Raw genomic sequence first — 12,266 nt, 5'->3', positions numbered from 1 at the left:
TTCATTAAGGGCATAAGTGGTACCGCATCAAATGGAGAAAGGTGCCACCTTCCTTCCCCTAAAGCTGTTTTTTTGGAAGTTTACTGACTGGCTGAGAGAAGGAGCACTGCCTTTGAATGAGACACTGGACTCTGGTTTACTGAGAAGTAATCACAGAGAAACAGCATAGACTCTGACTTTTGTCTTCTTTCTAATCAATCCCCCACTGTAAGCTATAACACAAGGAAAATTCCTTTCTCTTTAATCTCTGGATAGCTTACTATTTTCCTGATTCAACTCTGCAAATTCTCATCTCGACTCTGGGAATGTGTTCCACATTACACTCTTACAGAGCGCATTATGCACTCACTAGTTCACCTGGTCTCAGATAGAGAAATCCTATCACTCACTTGCCTGGAGCATTCTACACGTTAACTGCTAAATCCCAGAGGACACAAAATAGGGCTTCTCCTTCACTGATATTCCTGCCGGTGTCAGGGAGAGTGCTAATCACACAGTAGGTATTCAATAAATATTTACTGAATAAATAAATGACCACAGCACATACAAATAAAAGTTGTTGTAACTTAAGTATGGATGGGATCCAAGAGTAAATCAATAGTTCTGATCCTCGGGTTCCAATAGACACTTCCCAAATGAATGAATCAGTACATGAAGGAGCATCCTTCCAATGACCAAATGCAAACACGTTGTTTGGACTAAAGAAATGGGCCAGAGGCGCAGTGGCTCATGCCTGTAATCCCAGCACTTTGGGAGGCCGAGGCGGGCAGATCACCTGAGGTCGGGAGTTCGAGACCATCCTGACCAACATGCAGAAACCCCATCTCTACTGAAAGTACAAAATTAGCCTGGCATGGTGGCGCATGCCTGTAATCCCAGCTACTCAGGAGGCAGAGGCAGGAGAATTGCTTGAACCTGGGAGGTGGAGGTTGTGGGGAGCCAAGATCATGCTATTGCACTCCAGCCTGGGCAACAAGAGCGAGACTCCATCTCAAAAAAAAAAAGAAAGAAAGAAAGAAATGTCCCAGGAAGATTTTTAACAATCACACCTCTTTACCCAGGTCTTTGAGTTGCGCACATGTGGGCACGTGAGTGTGTGTGTGTGTGAGGCTGTATAATGAGGAAGAAGAGGCTGGACCTGTGGATGGGTCTTCAGACCTGGAGCGGGCTCTCGCACTCCTACCTTGTTGTGATACTGCAGCATTTGAGTGATGATTCTTATCTTCGGATGGTAGTTCTTTATGGAGATTACTCTGAAAAAGAAAGAACCAATGCTGAGACAGGTCTGCCTTATGCATGGTGTCTGACCAAAAGATCAATTTTACTGTCTCCAAATGGGGTACCCATGTGACTGAGGTAGGAGGCAGGACTTGATTCCAGAGGCAGGGCTCAGATACCAGACAAAATTGAAGACTAGCTGAAACAGGGATGAGGCAGAAGCAACTTTTCACTGGACACGCCCAGCAGTGTGCCCTGTCAGTTCACCATTGCCATGGCAACACCCAGGAGGTTCCCTATATCCTCTAGGCCCTAGAACATTACTATTACTAGATCACAGGGGATTGAAATGCTTCCTATTTCAAGCCTGTTGTCCAATTGTGAAATCAACTATCTCTTGGAATATGTTCATAGTGACATAACTTTACAGGCACATACCAGGTCCTTTCCTGAAAGCAAGTTGTAATGCATGGATGAATTCCAGACCCAGTTCCATCTCTCACTACATACAATTTGGGGAAGCCACCACGAGAAACAAAGAAGGCCAGGAAAGAGGAAACCCTTTAATATGATTGCCTAAGTGTCAGCGTGGACAGTGAGAAAGAAAGCTCAAAGAACTTGCTTCTATCCGCACTGGGCTCATGGGACTTGCCTTTCTATGGCAATGACCCAGTGACCTAGAAGTTACTACCCCTTCCCCAGAAATTTTTGCATAAGCTGCCCCTTAATCTGCATGCAATTAAAAGTAGGTATAAATACAACAGCAGAACTGCCCAGAGCTGCTACTCTATGGTGTAGCCCCACTCTGCAGGAGCAGTCACGGAGCTGTAATACTACTGCTTCAATAAAGCTGTTTCCTTCTGCCCTACCACCAGCTTGCCTTTGAATTCTTTTCTGGGGGAAGCTAAAAACCTTCATGGGCTAAGCCCCAGTTTGGGGCTCCCCTATCCTGCATCAGGACCAGCAGCCAGGGCTATCCTGAGGGGTTGCAGACACTGGGCCAGGTTAAAGTGTTCCCACCACCATACCTCTTGCTAGTGTGAAAACAAAATCACAAAACAGCCACAGTCTGTGTCCTGGACATGAAAAATTTGAGGGCCTCCTGGAATGCATTGGGGATGGGATGTATGCATGTGCGTACTGGGGAGTAGGGGGCCTGGAACAGGGGCTGCCAGCTTATTGCCTATGTAGACATCAAAAGCAAGCCCAAATCATGGGGCCTCCAGAGGTTTGCAATCTCCCACACCTAGGGACTAGCCCAGAAACAATCTGCTGAGTCCAATTCTCCAAGTTAACAACTTGAGACAACAATGACAAATCAAACAAGCAGGATGACAAATGGTTCTAATTGTGACACATGCTTGGCCACTATCACAAAAAATGATTTCTAAGCAGGGCTCTTAGGATGAGATCAAGGACTCAGCCTTCCATAGCTAATAGAGAAAACGATGACTTAAACGCTGGTTAAAAATAAGTGCCAAGGCGTTGCAGGGGTCACGATCTGGTGGAAAATTGTCTCCTACCTGCCCTCAGTCCAAACTCAATGTTAAGCATGGCCTGCACCCACCCCAGCCCTCACATGTCCTCCTCACATCGATCATGGTGCTAAAGGGAGTGGCAAAGCGCAGATGAATGGAAACACCTGGGTTCCAGTCACAGCTATTGTACTAATGAACTGCGCGACCTTTAGGAAAACCCCAGGCTCTCTGTTCCTGTTTCCTCATCTGGACACTGGGAGCAACAGTACCTGCTTTATTTACTTCACAGGCTTGGTATGAGCAGCAAATGGGAGACCAGATGTGAAAATGCTTTGAAATCATTAAAAGTTCTCTCCACGTGTAAGTTATGGTTTTTATCACTACCAAGTCTGTCAGAAGTGACATTGTACATTTCCTTCGGTGACAAGGAAGGCTAAAGAATGGAATTCCACAGAAAGGCCCACCTCCTAAGCTTAATCAGAAATGCAAGTGCATTTATTATGACCGCCCCCACAAACTTCCCACCCAGTAACACTCCCCACTTCACCCCTTTTAGTGCAGAAATGAAGAGAAGGCAGCCAGGGAGCAGCTTTATCTGAAAAGCTGCAACTTACGAATTTAGGAAATGGATCATGCTACAGCCTCTCCTAGCACAAATTCACCCTGGGTTTTTGCACTTGAAGGATTTCATTTTATTTTTGAAAAAGTGTTGTGTTGGCCCATGCTTATAACTCAAGGACTTTGAGCCTCTGTCAGCCCTGCCTTGCAGTTCACAGCTTCAGCCAGTTTTCTGCATTAGCTCATTTCAAATGGATCTTTGACATTTTAATTTCAAAGGAGGCAGATTGGTCTCATTAAACTGAGGAGGAAGGAGGATTATACAAATAAGAGAAAGACAAAGCCCATTTTTAACCCTGAACTTCCCACTTCTTTTTGCAGCCAAGGCCTCAGTTCTGGCTCTACTTAATTACATTTCTGATACAACCTTTGACCAGTAATTTCTTTTTTTTCTTGGTTTTTTTTTTTTTTTTTTTTTTTGAGACGGAGCCTCGCTGGCTTTGTTGCCCAGGCTGTAGTGCAGTGGCGCGATCTTGGCTCACTGCAACCTCCGCCTCCCGGGTTCAAGCGATTCCCCTACCTCAACCTCCTGAGTAACTGGGATTACAGGCACACATCACCACACCCAGCTAAGTTTTGTATTTTTAGTAGATACGGGGTTTCACCATGTTGGTCAGGCTGGTCTTGAACTCCTGACCTCTTGCTATACCTCGGCCTCATCCGAGGTGATCTGCCCACCTCGGCCTCCCAAAGTGTTGGGATTGCAGGTGTAAGCCACTGAGCCCGGCCCTTGACGAGTAGTTTCTATGCCTCCTCATCTTGCCAGTCACCCTAGTACCTAGGTGTCTTCATATTAACCCTACCACAGTTAGGGTTTAAATAAAATACTACAATTAAGAGAAACACCCATTTCAAAACTATTACTCAGGTAGCCCCAAACATCTCTGTGGAGTCAAAACATTAAGCTTCATCTTCTTTTGGTTTTCCATTTGGAATTTTGAAGACAGTGAAGCCAGGTTCCTTAAAGGGTTACATTTTTTTTTAAATCATTTCCAATGACAGAAAAAGGTGTCAAAAGTTGAAAATCCTTCCTACTTCAAAGAAAGGAACAAGTGACACACCCAACCCTGATGCTGGTGTAGCCACTGTGCAGCTGTAACTGATTCACGAATGGGCCCAGGTGTGAAGCCAGAATCTGTTCCACCCTCTCTCCGCAGCCTGGCAAGCCCGATGCTTAGAAGAGTTCACGCATCAACTTCCTTAAAATGACCTCACTAAGCATATTGCCAAAGAAAAGTGAGCAGCAAGAGAAGATGGTGCCAGATGTTGCCTGCCAGACACAAGGACCAGATGCTTAAGGGAGGACTGGGTCCTCTGAAATGCACTGGAGGAATTCCCCCACCTCACTGATGGGGAAGCTCCGGTCACTTGGGGCCACTGATGGAAAGCAAAGACAAAGGCAATGCAAACATTGTCAGGATGTAAAGATAACTTCTTGACCTTCAACTTAAGGTAAGTTCCCAGGAGGCAATAAACCAAGCCACAGGGAGAGGGGAAACCTTTGGCCCGAAAGATGGCTGTTCACAGTTAGGTAAAAGTTTCTGGGAATGCAGTGGGACGGAAATCCCACTGAACTTAGCTCATCTCTCCAGAAGCTTCCCTTTATCATTTCCTCTCAGCCCTCTTAACTCTTCTGCAATTTATGCTACAGAAAAGACAAATTCCAAAGGGCCTCTAACTACCTGGAGCAAAATGCCTTGACTTTTTAGTCATTTCATTGTCACACAATGTGACTATTGGGTTTATGCAAGGAACAAAAACTGAACAATTGCTTTTTTCTGAATTAAGAAAAGAATAAGGTGTTGGTGTTGGGGCCAAGATTAGCAGTTGACAGGCCTAACCCATGTGCACAAAAATCACTGGGCAGTGTTTCCCAGTATGACCTCCCCTAGAAGGTGTTCTGTAAAAAAAAAAAAAAAAAAAAAAAAGGGAGGGCAGGGCAGGGCCACAGTGGCACACTCCTGTAATCCAGAGTTTTGGGATGCCCAGGTAGGGGGATCACTTGAGGTTAGGAGTTCGTTGAGATCAGCCTGGGCAACATAGCAAGACACTGTCCCTACTAAAAAAAAAATCCAAAAATTGGCCATGTGTGGTGGCACATTCCTATAGCCTCAGCTACTTGGGAGGCTGAGGTGAGAGGATCGTTTGGGCTCAGGAGTTCAAGGTTACAGTGAGCTATGATTGCATCCCTGCACTCCAGCCTGGGTGATAGTGCGAGACTCTGTCTCTACAGAAGAAAAAAAAAAAAAAAAACATGGGTTGGGGAAGGTGGGAGAGGAGCAGAGGCTTATGGTCAAATAGGTTTGGAAAGTGTTCTATAGTACGTTATCTCAGAGATGCATATTAGTATTAAAAGCACTGAAAAGGCTTTCAAGAAAGAACATTAATTTTGGGAAACTGGATGAAACAGCCTAACTGGTGACTAAACTGCCCTTTGGGTTGATAGGAATCAATATGCCGTAGACACACTTGGAAAGCCCTAATAAGGGTTTTCTCAGCCTCGACATCATTAACATTCTGGGCCAGACAATTCTCTGTTGTGGGGGCTGCCCTGTGCATTGCAGGGTGGTTCGCAGTGTCCCTGGGCTCTACCTATCAGATGCCAGCAGCACGGTCCCCTAGTTATGACAACCAAAAACATCTCCAGACATTGCAAAATGTCCCCTGGGGGCATCTGCCTTTAGTTAAGATATCTCAGGCCCATTTCCTTTAGGGAACATGGTACTTTAATTCAGGCCAGCACCCATCTCAATCTATTTCCTAGTTCTGTCTCAAGGAATCTCAAACCCAAGGCCAGCTGTAAGCCTCAGAGCTGCCACCTGCTGAGGGTGAGCTTCCTGTTGGTGACACCCTGTGTGCCACTGCCCCAACCCACACAGACAGCCTTGGCTCCCCCAGGCCTATGCAGCTGGTGAGTTGTACAGTGGCTTGTGGGGCAAAAAGGCCTCATAGAGATAGTCCTCTGCAGAAGACCCAAAAGGGCCATGAACGGCCACAGACTGCCAAGCCCAGGGCCTTCCCCAGCACCCCAAGAGTTACCTCATGATGTTTGAGGCATCCTCCGCATCCGGGTCAGCGCAGTACTTGTTGGCAAGGATCAGGCATGCATCTGCTGACTCTATCTAAGACACCGAATAGAAAAATCACAGAACACAAACATATAAATAGCCACGCTCGACTGTAGTCTCTCTCTGTTGACAGCTCTTGGGGAAGCTGGTGCTTTGCAAAGAAGAAAAAAAAAAAAAAAACAAACCTGAGAGCCTGAGAGATTATAGTTTTTGTCAAAAGTGTAGGTTGCAAGTTCTTGTTATGGTATAAACATTTCATCTTGTTGCTGTTGGAGGGTACAACATGTACCTTGGTAATTATACTTTTCATTTGGCATCATTGCTTACTTGTAGGATTTCCAGATTTCTTTAAATAACAATTAATTAAGCCTTTCAGTCTCCTCCCCACCTCCTTTCTCAACCATCTGCACCATCATCCTAATTCTTCCTATCAGGAGTTGGAGGTGGGTGGGTTAAATCCCTTCTCTCCAGTTAGCAAGTTAACTGAGTACTGGGGATTCAGAAATGTACACTCTGAAGTCCTTCATCTGACCTTTTTATATCTTCATTTTCTATAGGCTGGGAAGAGATCAGAGCTCTAAATCAGATAACATCACCATATTGCTTAGTATCCAATTAGTATTCAGATATTCAAAAGACAACAAATCTATGTATGAAATAATGTGTTACAGTTGAACTCAAAATATACCTACTGACTTATCCAGACATGAGCCCACAGGGGTTTATTCCTTAGAAGGGACCATGAGTTTGATGTGCTAATGATTGCTTGCATTTAAATTAGGTCCACAAACAATAACAATTGTCCCTATGTTCTCATAAGATTTTACATAAGCAATAACTTGGGTTATGTCTGGATAATATTAAGATTAACTGGACTCTATGAGCATAAGAATTCTTATGCTGGCTCAGGTCTGCAATCTGTCCTACTTGGTATGTTGTACTTAATAGATCATTCCTGGATTTTGAGGGAGGCCATAATATCCTCCGTGGTATGTTACAAATCATCTCTGATTTCTTTAATAATGCAAAAAAAGAATTTATCCAAATCCTTTTGGATTATTCATCTTGGCCAATTATATTATTTACAGAATTATGCGGTGACCACAGTTAGCATTTAGACTTCAGTGAATTCATTATATTAATGTACACCCCCTGGCATGCCAAATATTGAACATGCTTACAAAATCTATATTACATAGGTAAAGTAGCAGATGCCATTTTGCCTTGTACCTTTCCCTTCTAAGCCTCAGGTGTGCTTTATAAGACGATTACCAGGTTCTGGAAAAAAAGATTCACCCATTATCAATGATATCAGATAACTGTATGTTTAGTTTTACACCCTGAGTCTTAGATGGGGAAAAAAGAAAGCACAAATCTTTTATAGCTTAGTAAAATTTTATTTTGTATTTTAGCCTAATGTTTCTTTCAGATGTGAATAATAGATGTCAGAGCTATATTGAGTCCAACTTAAGTATTCAATATGGGAATTACTTGATTATTATGTTGTATAAAGACTACTGGGTCCATACAACTGGTCTACTTCCTTGATGAGTAGCTGATTTTGAGGAATCCAGCAAAGCAAGTTTCATGTTATGGCCAGTCCAAGTGTGGGATGGTTATAGGTAGTCTTGCATATGCCAGCAGAAGGAGGTCCTGGGACCAGTGGAAGGGTGACGTCAAGGTTGCTGGTATGTGATTGATCTCATTAGGTGTTTAGGAGATGATTCGTGGCCAACCTAGGAGGTGTGTCCCCTCAGCACAGAGTCAGGACTCCCCTCAGACCCCCACCAAGATGGAATAAAAGCAGAAGTCACCTCTTCCTCCTTACCTTGACTCTTGCAAGATCATGTGGATTGAGGACGGAACCCTGATAAAATTCCACCTGAGTAAAATGTCGTTTGAACAGAGCTTCAAGCTCCAGGTTGGGGGAGATGCTACACAGGGAGAGAAGAAATCAATATTAATTTAATGGACTCGGGGGGTTCAGCCTCCATGGGCTCCTTCCTCTCTAATTTCTACAGGGAGCCCTGGGGAGAGGCTGTGACCTACAGTCACCCTTTTGCTTGCCATAAATAAAAGACTCACACTCAAGAGAAGTAAAACCCCAGCCCAACTGAAAACCAAACCAGTACCACAGTAAAAGAAAGAGCTTCATGGGCTTTAGGAAGGCCAAGACCTCAGGGCAAATGTCTTATCTTTGGTATGAATGGAATTCCTATCTTATAAATAGGGAAGCTGGGCTGAGCCACTAGTGGGATGGTTCATGTTATGCGGACTGTGCCAGAGGGTGCCCAGATCCAGCGTGATTTCTGGGTGTGTCTGGGAGAGTCTCTGGATGAGAATGGCATTTGAATCAGAGAATTCAGTAGATTGCCCTCCTTTGTGGGAGTGGGCATCATCCAGTCCTTTGAGGGTCTGAAGAGAACAATAAAGCAGAGGACAGAGGCATTTGTCCCTTTTGCTTCTTGCCTGCCGGCTTGAACTGGGCATCTCTTGTCATTCTTCTGTCCTTGGACTGGGGTTGACATTGGCTCTATGACTCTCTGGCCTTCAGACTCAAACACCACCAGCTCTCCTGGGTCTCCAGCTTGCTGGTGGCAGGCAGTGGGACTTCCCAGCCTCTGTAATCAAATGAGCCAATTCTTCCTAATAAATCTCTCTAGATATATAGATAGATAGATAGATAGATAGATAGATAGATAGATAGATAGATAGATAGATACAGATATAGATAGATGTATCAATACATAGATACCTATATATATCTGTATTAGATATATTGATATATATATTTCCTATTGACTCTGTTTCACTGGAGAGCCCTGACTCATACAATCAAGGATTAGCCAAAGGTTCCCCTGGGAAAGCCATCCTGCTGTTCCCTCCATCATGAACCTTATCTCTGCTTCTGTGTCTCATGGACTTCTCATCCCCCAAGGCCTGGATCAAAAAGTATCACTCTGAGGAGCCACAGACAGACTTAATTTACTCTCATTATTGTTCTTGATTCACACACGTGTATGCGACTCACCACACTTCTTGGTGCTGATTTGTACTGACATCTTTCTCTTTGGAGGACAAGGATTAAACAAGTGACCTATTTATTCATTTGTTAATTCTGCAGAGATGAAAAAGACTGTCGATAAGGTACCGTGCTAGGCACTGGGAGATGATATTTAGTTAGAACCTTCTATACTCCAGGTACTGTGATAAGTCAACACTTGCCTAACATTTGTGAAGTCCATAATGATAATAATAATAATAGTTCATGTTTTCTAAGATTTACTATATGGCAGGTAACATTTTAAATAAATAATAGTAAAATAGTATTATAAATAAATAAGTAAAATAAATAATATTTATTTATTTTATTTTATTTTACTTAGAGTTTATCTCTGTCACACAGACTGGAGTGTAGTGGCAGGATCTCTGCTCACTGCAACTTCCCAGGTTCAAGTGATTTTTGTGCCTCAGCCTTCAGAGTAGCTGGGATTATAGGCATGTGCCACCATTCCCGGCTAATTTTTGTATTTTCAGTAGAGACAGGGTTTTGCCACGTTGGCCAGGCTGGTCTTGAACTCCTGGCCTCAAGTGATCCACCCACCTCACCCTCCCAAAATGCTGGGATTACAGGCGTGAGCCACCACGCCTGGCCTTGATGAATATTAATTCATTTAAATCTCAAAACAACCCTATAGGAAGGTATGTTATTAACCCAGAGCTTCAAGAGGTTAATTAATTAACTGGGCCATCTACTATAAGTATGACATTGATGGACATTAGGGATACAAAGGTGAATCCTAGCAATGGAAGCACTAGCAGCCTTTTTTTTTTTTTTTGGAGACAGGGACTGGAGTGCAGTGGTGCAATCTTGACTCACTGCAACCTCTGCCTCTCAGGCTCAAGCCATCCTCCCACCACAACCTGCAGAGTAGCGAGGGCTACAGGCACACGCCACTATGCCTGGCTAGTCTTTCTATTTTTGTACAGATGGGGTCTCACTGTGTTGCCCAAGCTGTTCTCGAACTCCTGAGCTCAAGTGATCTGCCCACCTTGGCCTCCCAAAGTGCTGGGATTACAAGCATGAGCAACCACACCTTACCAGCTTGTTTATTCAAACTAAAGCAGTGGATGAGAGAAAATTGGCTGCCTATGTGAATCTGACCAGTCTTTCAGACCAATGACAAGTCATACCTTATTCGGAAGCCTGCCTGGGTAATATCATAAACTGATGCTCCTTGAAAGAGATGTCCCCAGTCACTTCTGCCACCTGATCAAAATGACTTCAGCATCCCTTGGATAACACAGGGTTGATGTTGTCTCTAATGGTTGTATGTGTGTTCATCTTGAAATGCCCAACTCATGTGGGGGCACAGCCTACACACTATACCTCTAGTGAACTTTCCAAAACACTCAGCGGAGGATGAGCCACACAGCAGGTAATCAGTGGCTAAGCACTGAATGGAACCTGTGGGTACCTGCTCCTGTGCTAACATAGCCTGGCCTGCTTTTTCAAAGTTTGGAGAAATCAGTGCAGAAAAGAGAAATGCTAGTGCCCCAACATGGTGACAAGTCAGAAATCTAGCATTCTGTGAGCAAATGCCAGAAGAAGGCGATCCACCAAACAGGGAGTTTGTAGGGAAGCCGACCTCAGTGGAACCTCAGAGTAGGACCGAGTGCTGGGTAGTCAACAGCACGTCAAGCCAGCACAAACATGTTAGCTTTGTCCTGGACTTTGCAATGTGGTGCCAGGACTGGCCCCATGACAGCCCCATCTCCATAAAAGAAGATGACCATGGTACCACACATGTCACCATAATGGAGCCCCCTAATTTTCTCCATTCCTGGGGCAGACTACCTTTTACCTAAAAAGAGGATTAGGCAAAGTTGAAAACCTCAGCATCGGGTAGAAGGGAGATACCTTGCTTTCCTCCCCTGTAAAACACACAAGATAAGACCTACCTCCTAAGTGGATTATACAAACAAATATATGTTATTTTTCAGGCTGATAGCTAACACTTATTGAGACTTACTGCATGCCTGACTCTGCTCTGCACACTTCATATGGATTAATTCATTTCATTCTCATCACAGCCCAACTAGGTAGGAACTACTATTATCTCCATGATTTATGGATGAGGAAGCTGAGGCACAGGGAGGTTAAGTAACTTGCTCAGCCAATAGTTGGTTGAGTCAGGATTCAGATCAGGGAATCTAAGTCCAGCATATGTATTTTTACTCTCTCTGTGGAGTAAATGGGAGCCTGTATGCAGAGTGATGGGCTAGGGTCCCACGTTGGGGGTTCCTAGGAGTGGCAGTTGTTATTACTATTACCTTCTGTCCTGCTTCCTCTTAAGTTGGTGTCTTACTTGGTCACCAACTCACTCCTGCATTCCTAACGTATCCACACTATACAGCTAATCATCCCACAGCAGATACTGTGGACACGCCAGATTGCTAAGGGGACAATGATGATGACTTGGACCCACAATGAGCTCCACTATTATTTCTTCCAGAGATAAACTCAGATGTGGTCCCAGAATCGCCTCCACAGAGGCAGACTCTGCTCTCATCATTGAACCAGTGTGTTGCTTCCCTTTCCATTGGTTCTGCAATATCTTCTCCAATGAGGCCAACAGGGATCATGGCTTATCCAACTCTGGCCCCATCCCCAGTGCCGTTCCCCAAGACCTCCACTCTCATAGACATTCAGGGAGTCCCTCGCAGGCTGTGTGGTTGGGCAGAGGGTCTAACAGCAGTAAGAGGCTCTTACTTGTGAAGAAAAACGATCTCCACATTGACGTCATCCCGGTCCTTGTGCAGAAAGTCCTTCAGGAAGTTGGAAACACTCTCCAGAGTGATGTGTCCACAGACCACAATGTGC

The 12,266-nt window shown here is 44.4% G+C and overlaps 1 protein-coding gene across 11 annotated transcripts in view; it reads right to left on the bottom strand.

The window, feature by feature from the left end:
* Nucleotides 1–12,266, bottom strand: part of KCNMA1 (potassium calcium-activated channel subfamily M alpha 1) — an 838,033-nt gene that overhangs the window by 205,534 nt on the left and 620,233 nt on the right. For all 11 annotated transcript variants that reach the window (XM_063727600.1, XM_054522412.2, XM_054522407.2 and 8 more), the window contains exons 10-13: nt 12,156–12,266; nt 8,211–8,316; nt 6,354–6,436; nt 1,184–1,253 (exon numbers count right to left, since the gene is read on the bottom strand). In XM_063727600.1, coding sequence (XP_063583670.1) covers nt 1,184–1,253; nt 6,354–6,436; nt 8,211–8,316; nt 12,156–12,266 — 370 coding nt within the window. The remainder of the gene's footprint in view (nt 1–1,183; nt 1,254–6,353; nt 6,437–8,210; nt 8,317–12,155) is intronic.

The sequence above is a fragment of the Pongo abelii genome, chromosome 8, assembly GCF_028885655.2.
Source record: "Pongo abelii isolate AG06213 chromosome 8, NHGRI_mPonAbe1-v2.0_pri, whole genome shotgun sequence".
In the NCBI taxonomy this organism is placed as follows: domain Eukaryota; kingdom Metazoa; phylum Chordata; class Mammalia; order Primates; family Hominidae; genus Pongo; species Pongo abelii.
The sequence above is the reverse complement of the archived record's forward strand: the minus strand, read 5'-3'. Positions and strand labels throughout refer to the sequence as shown.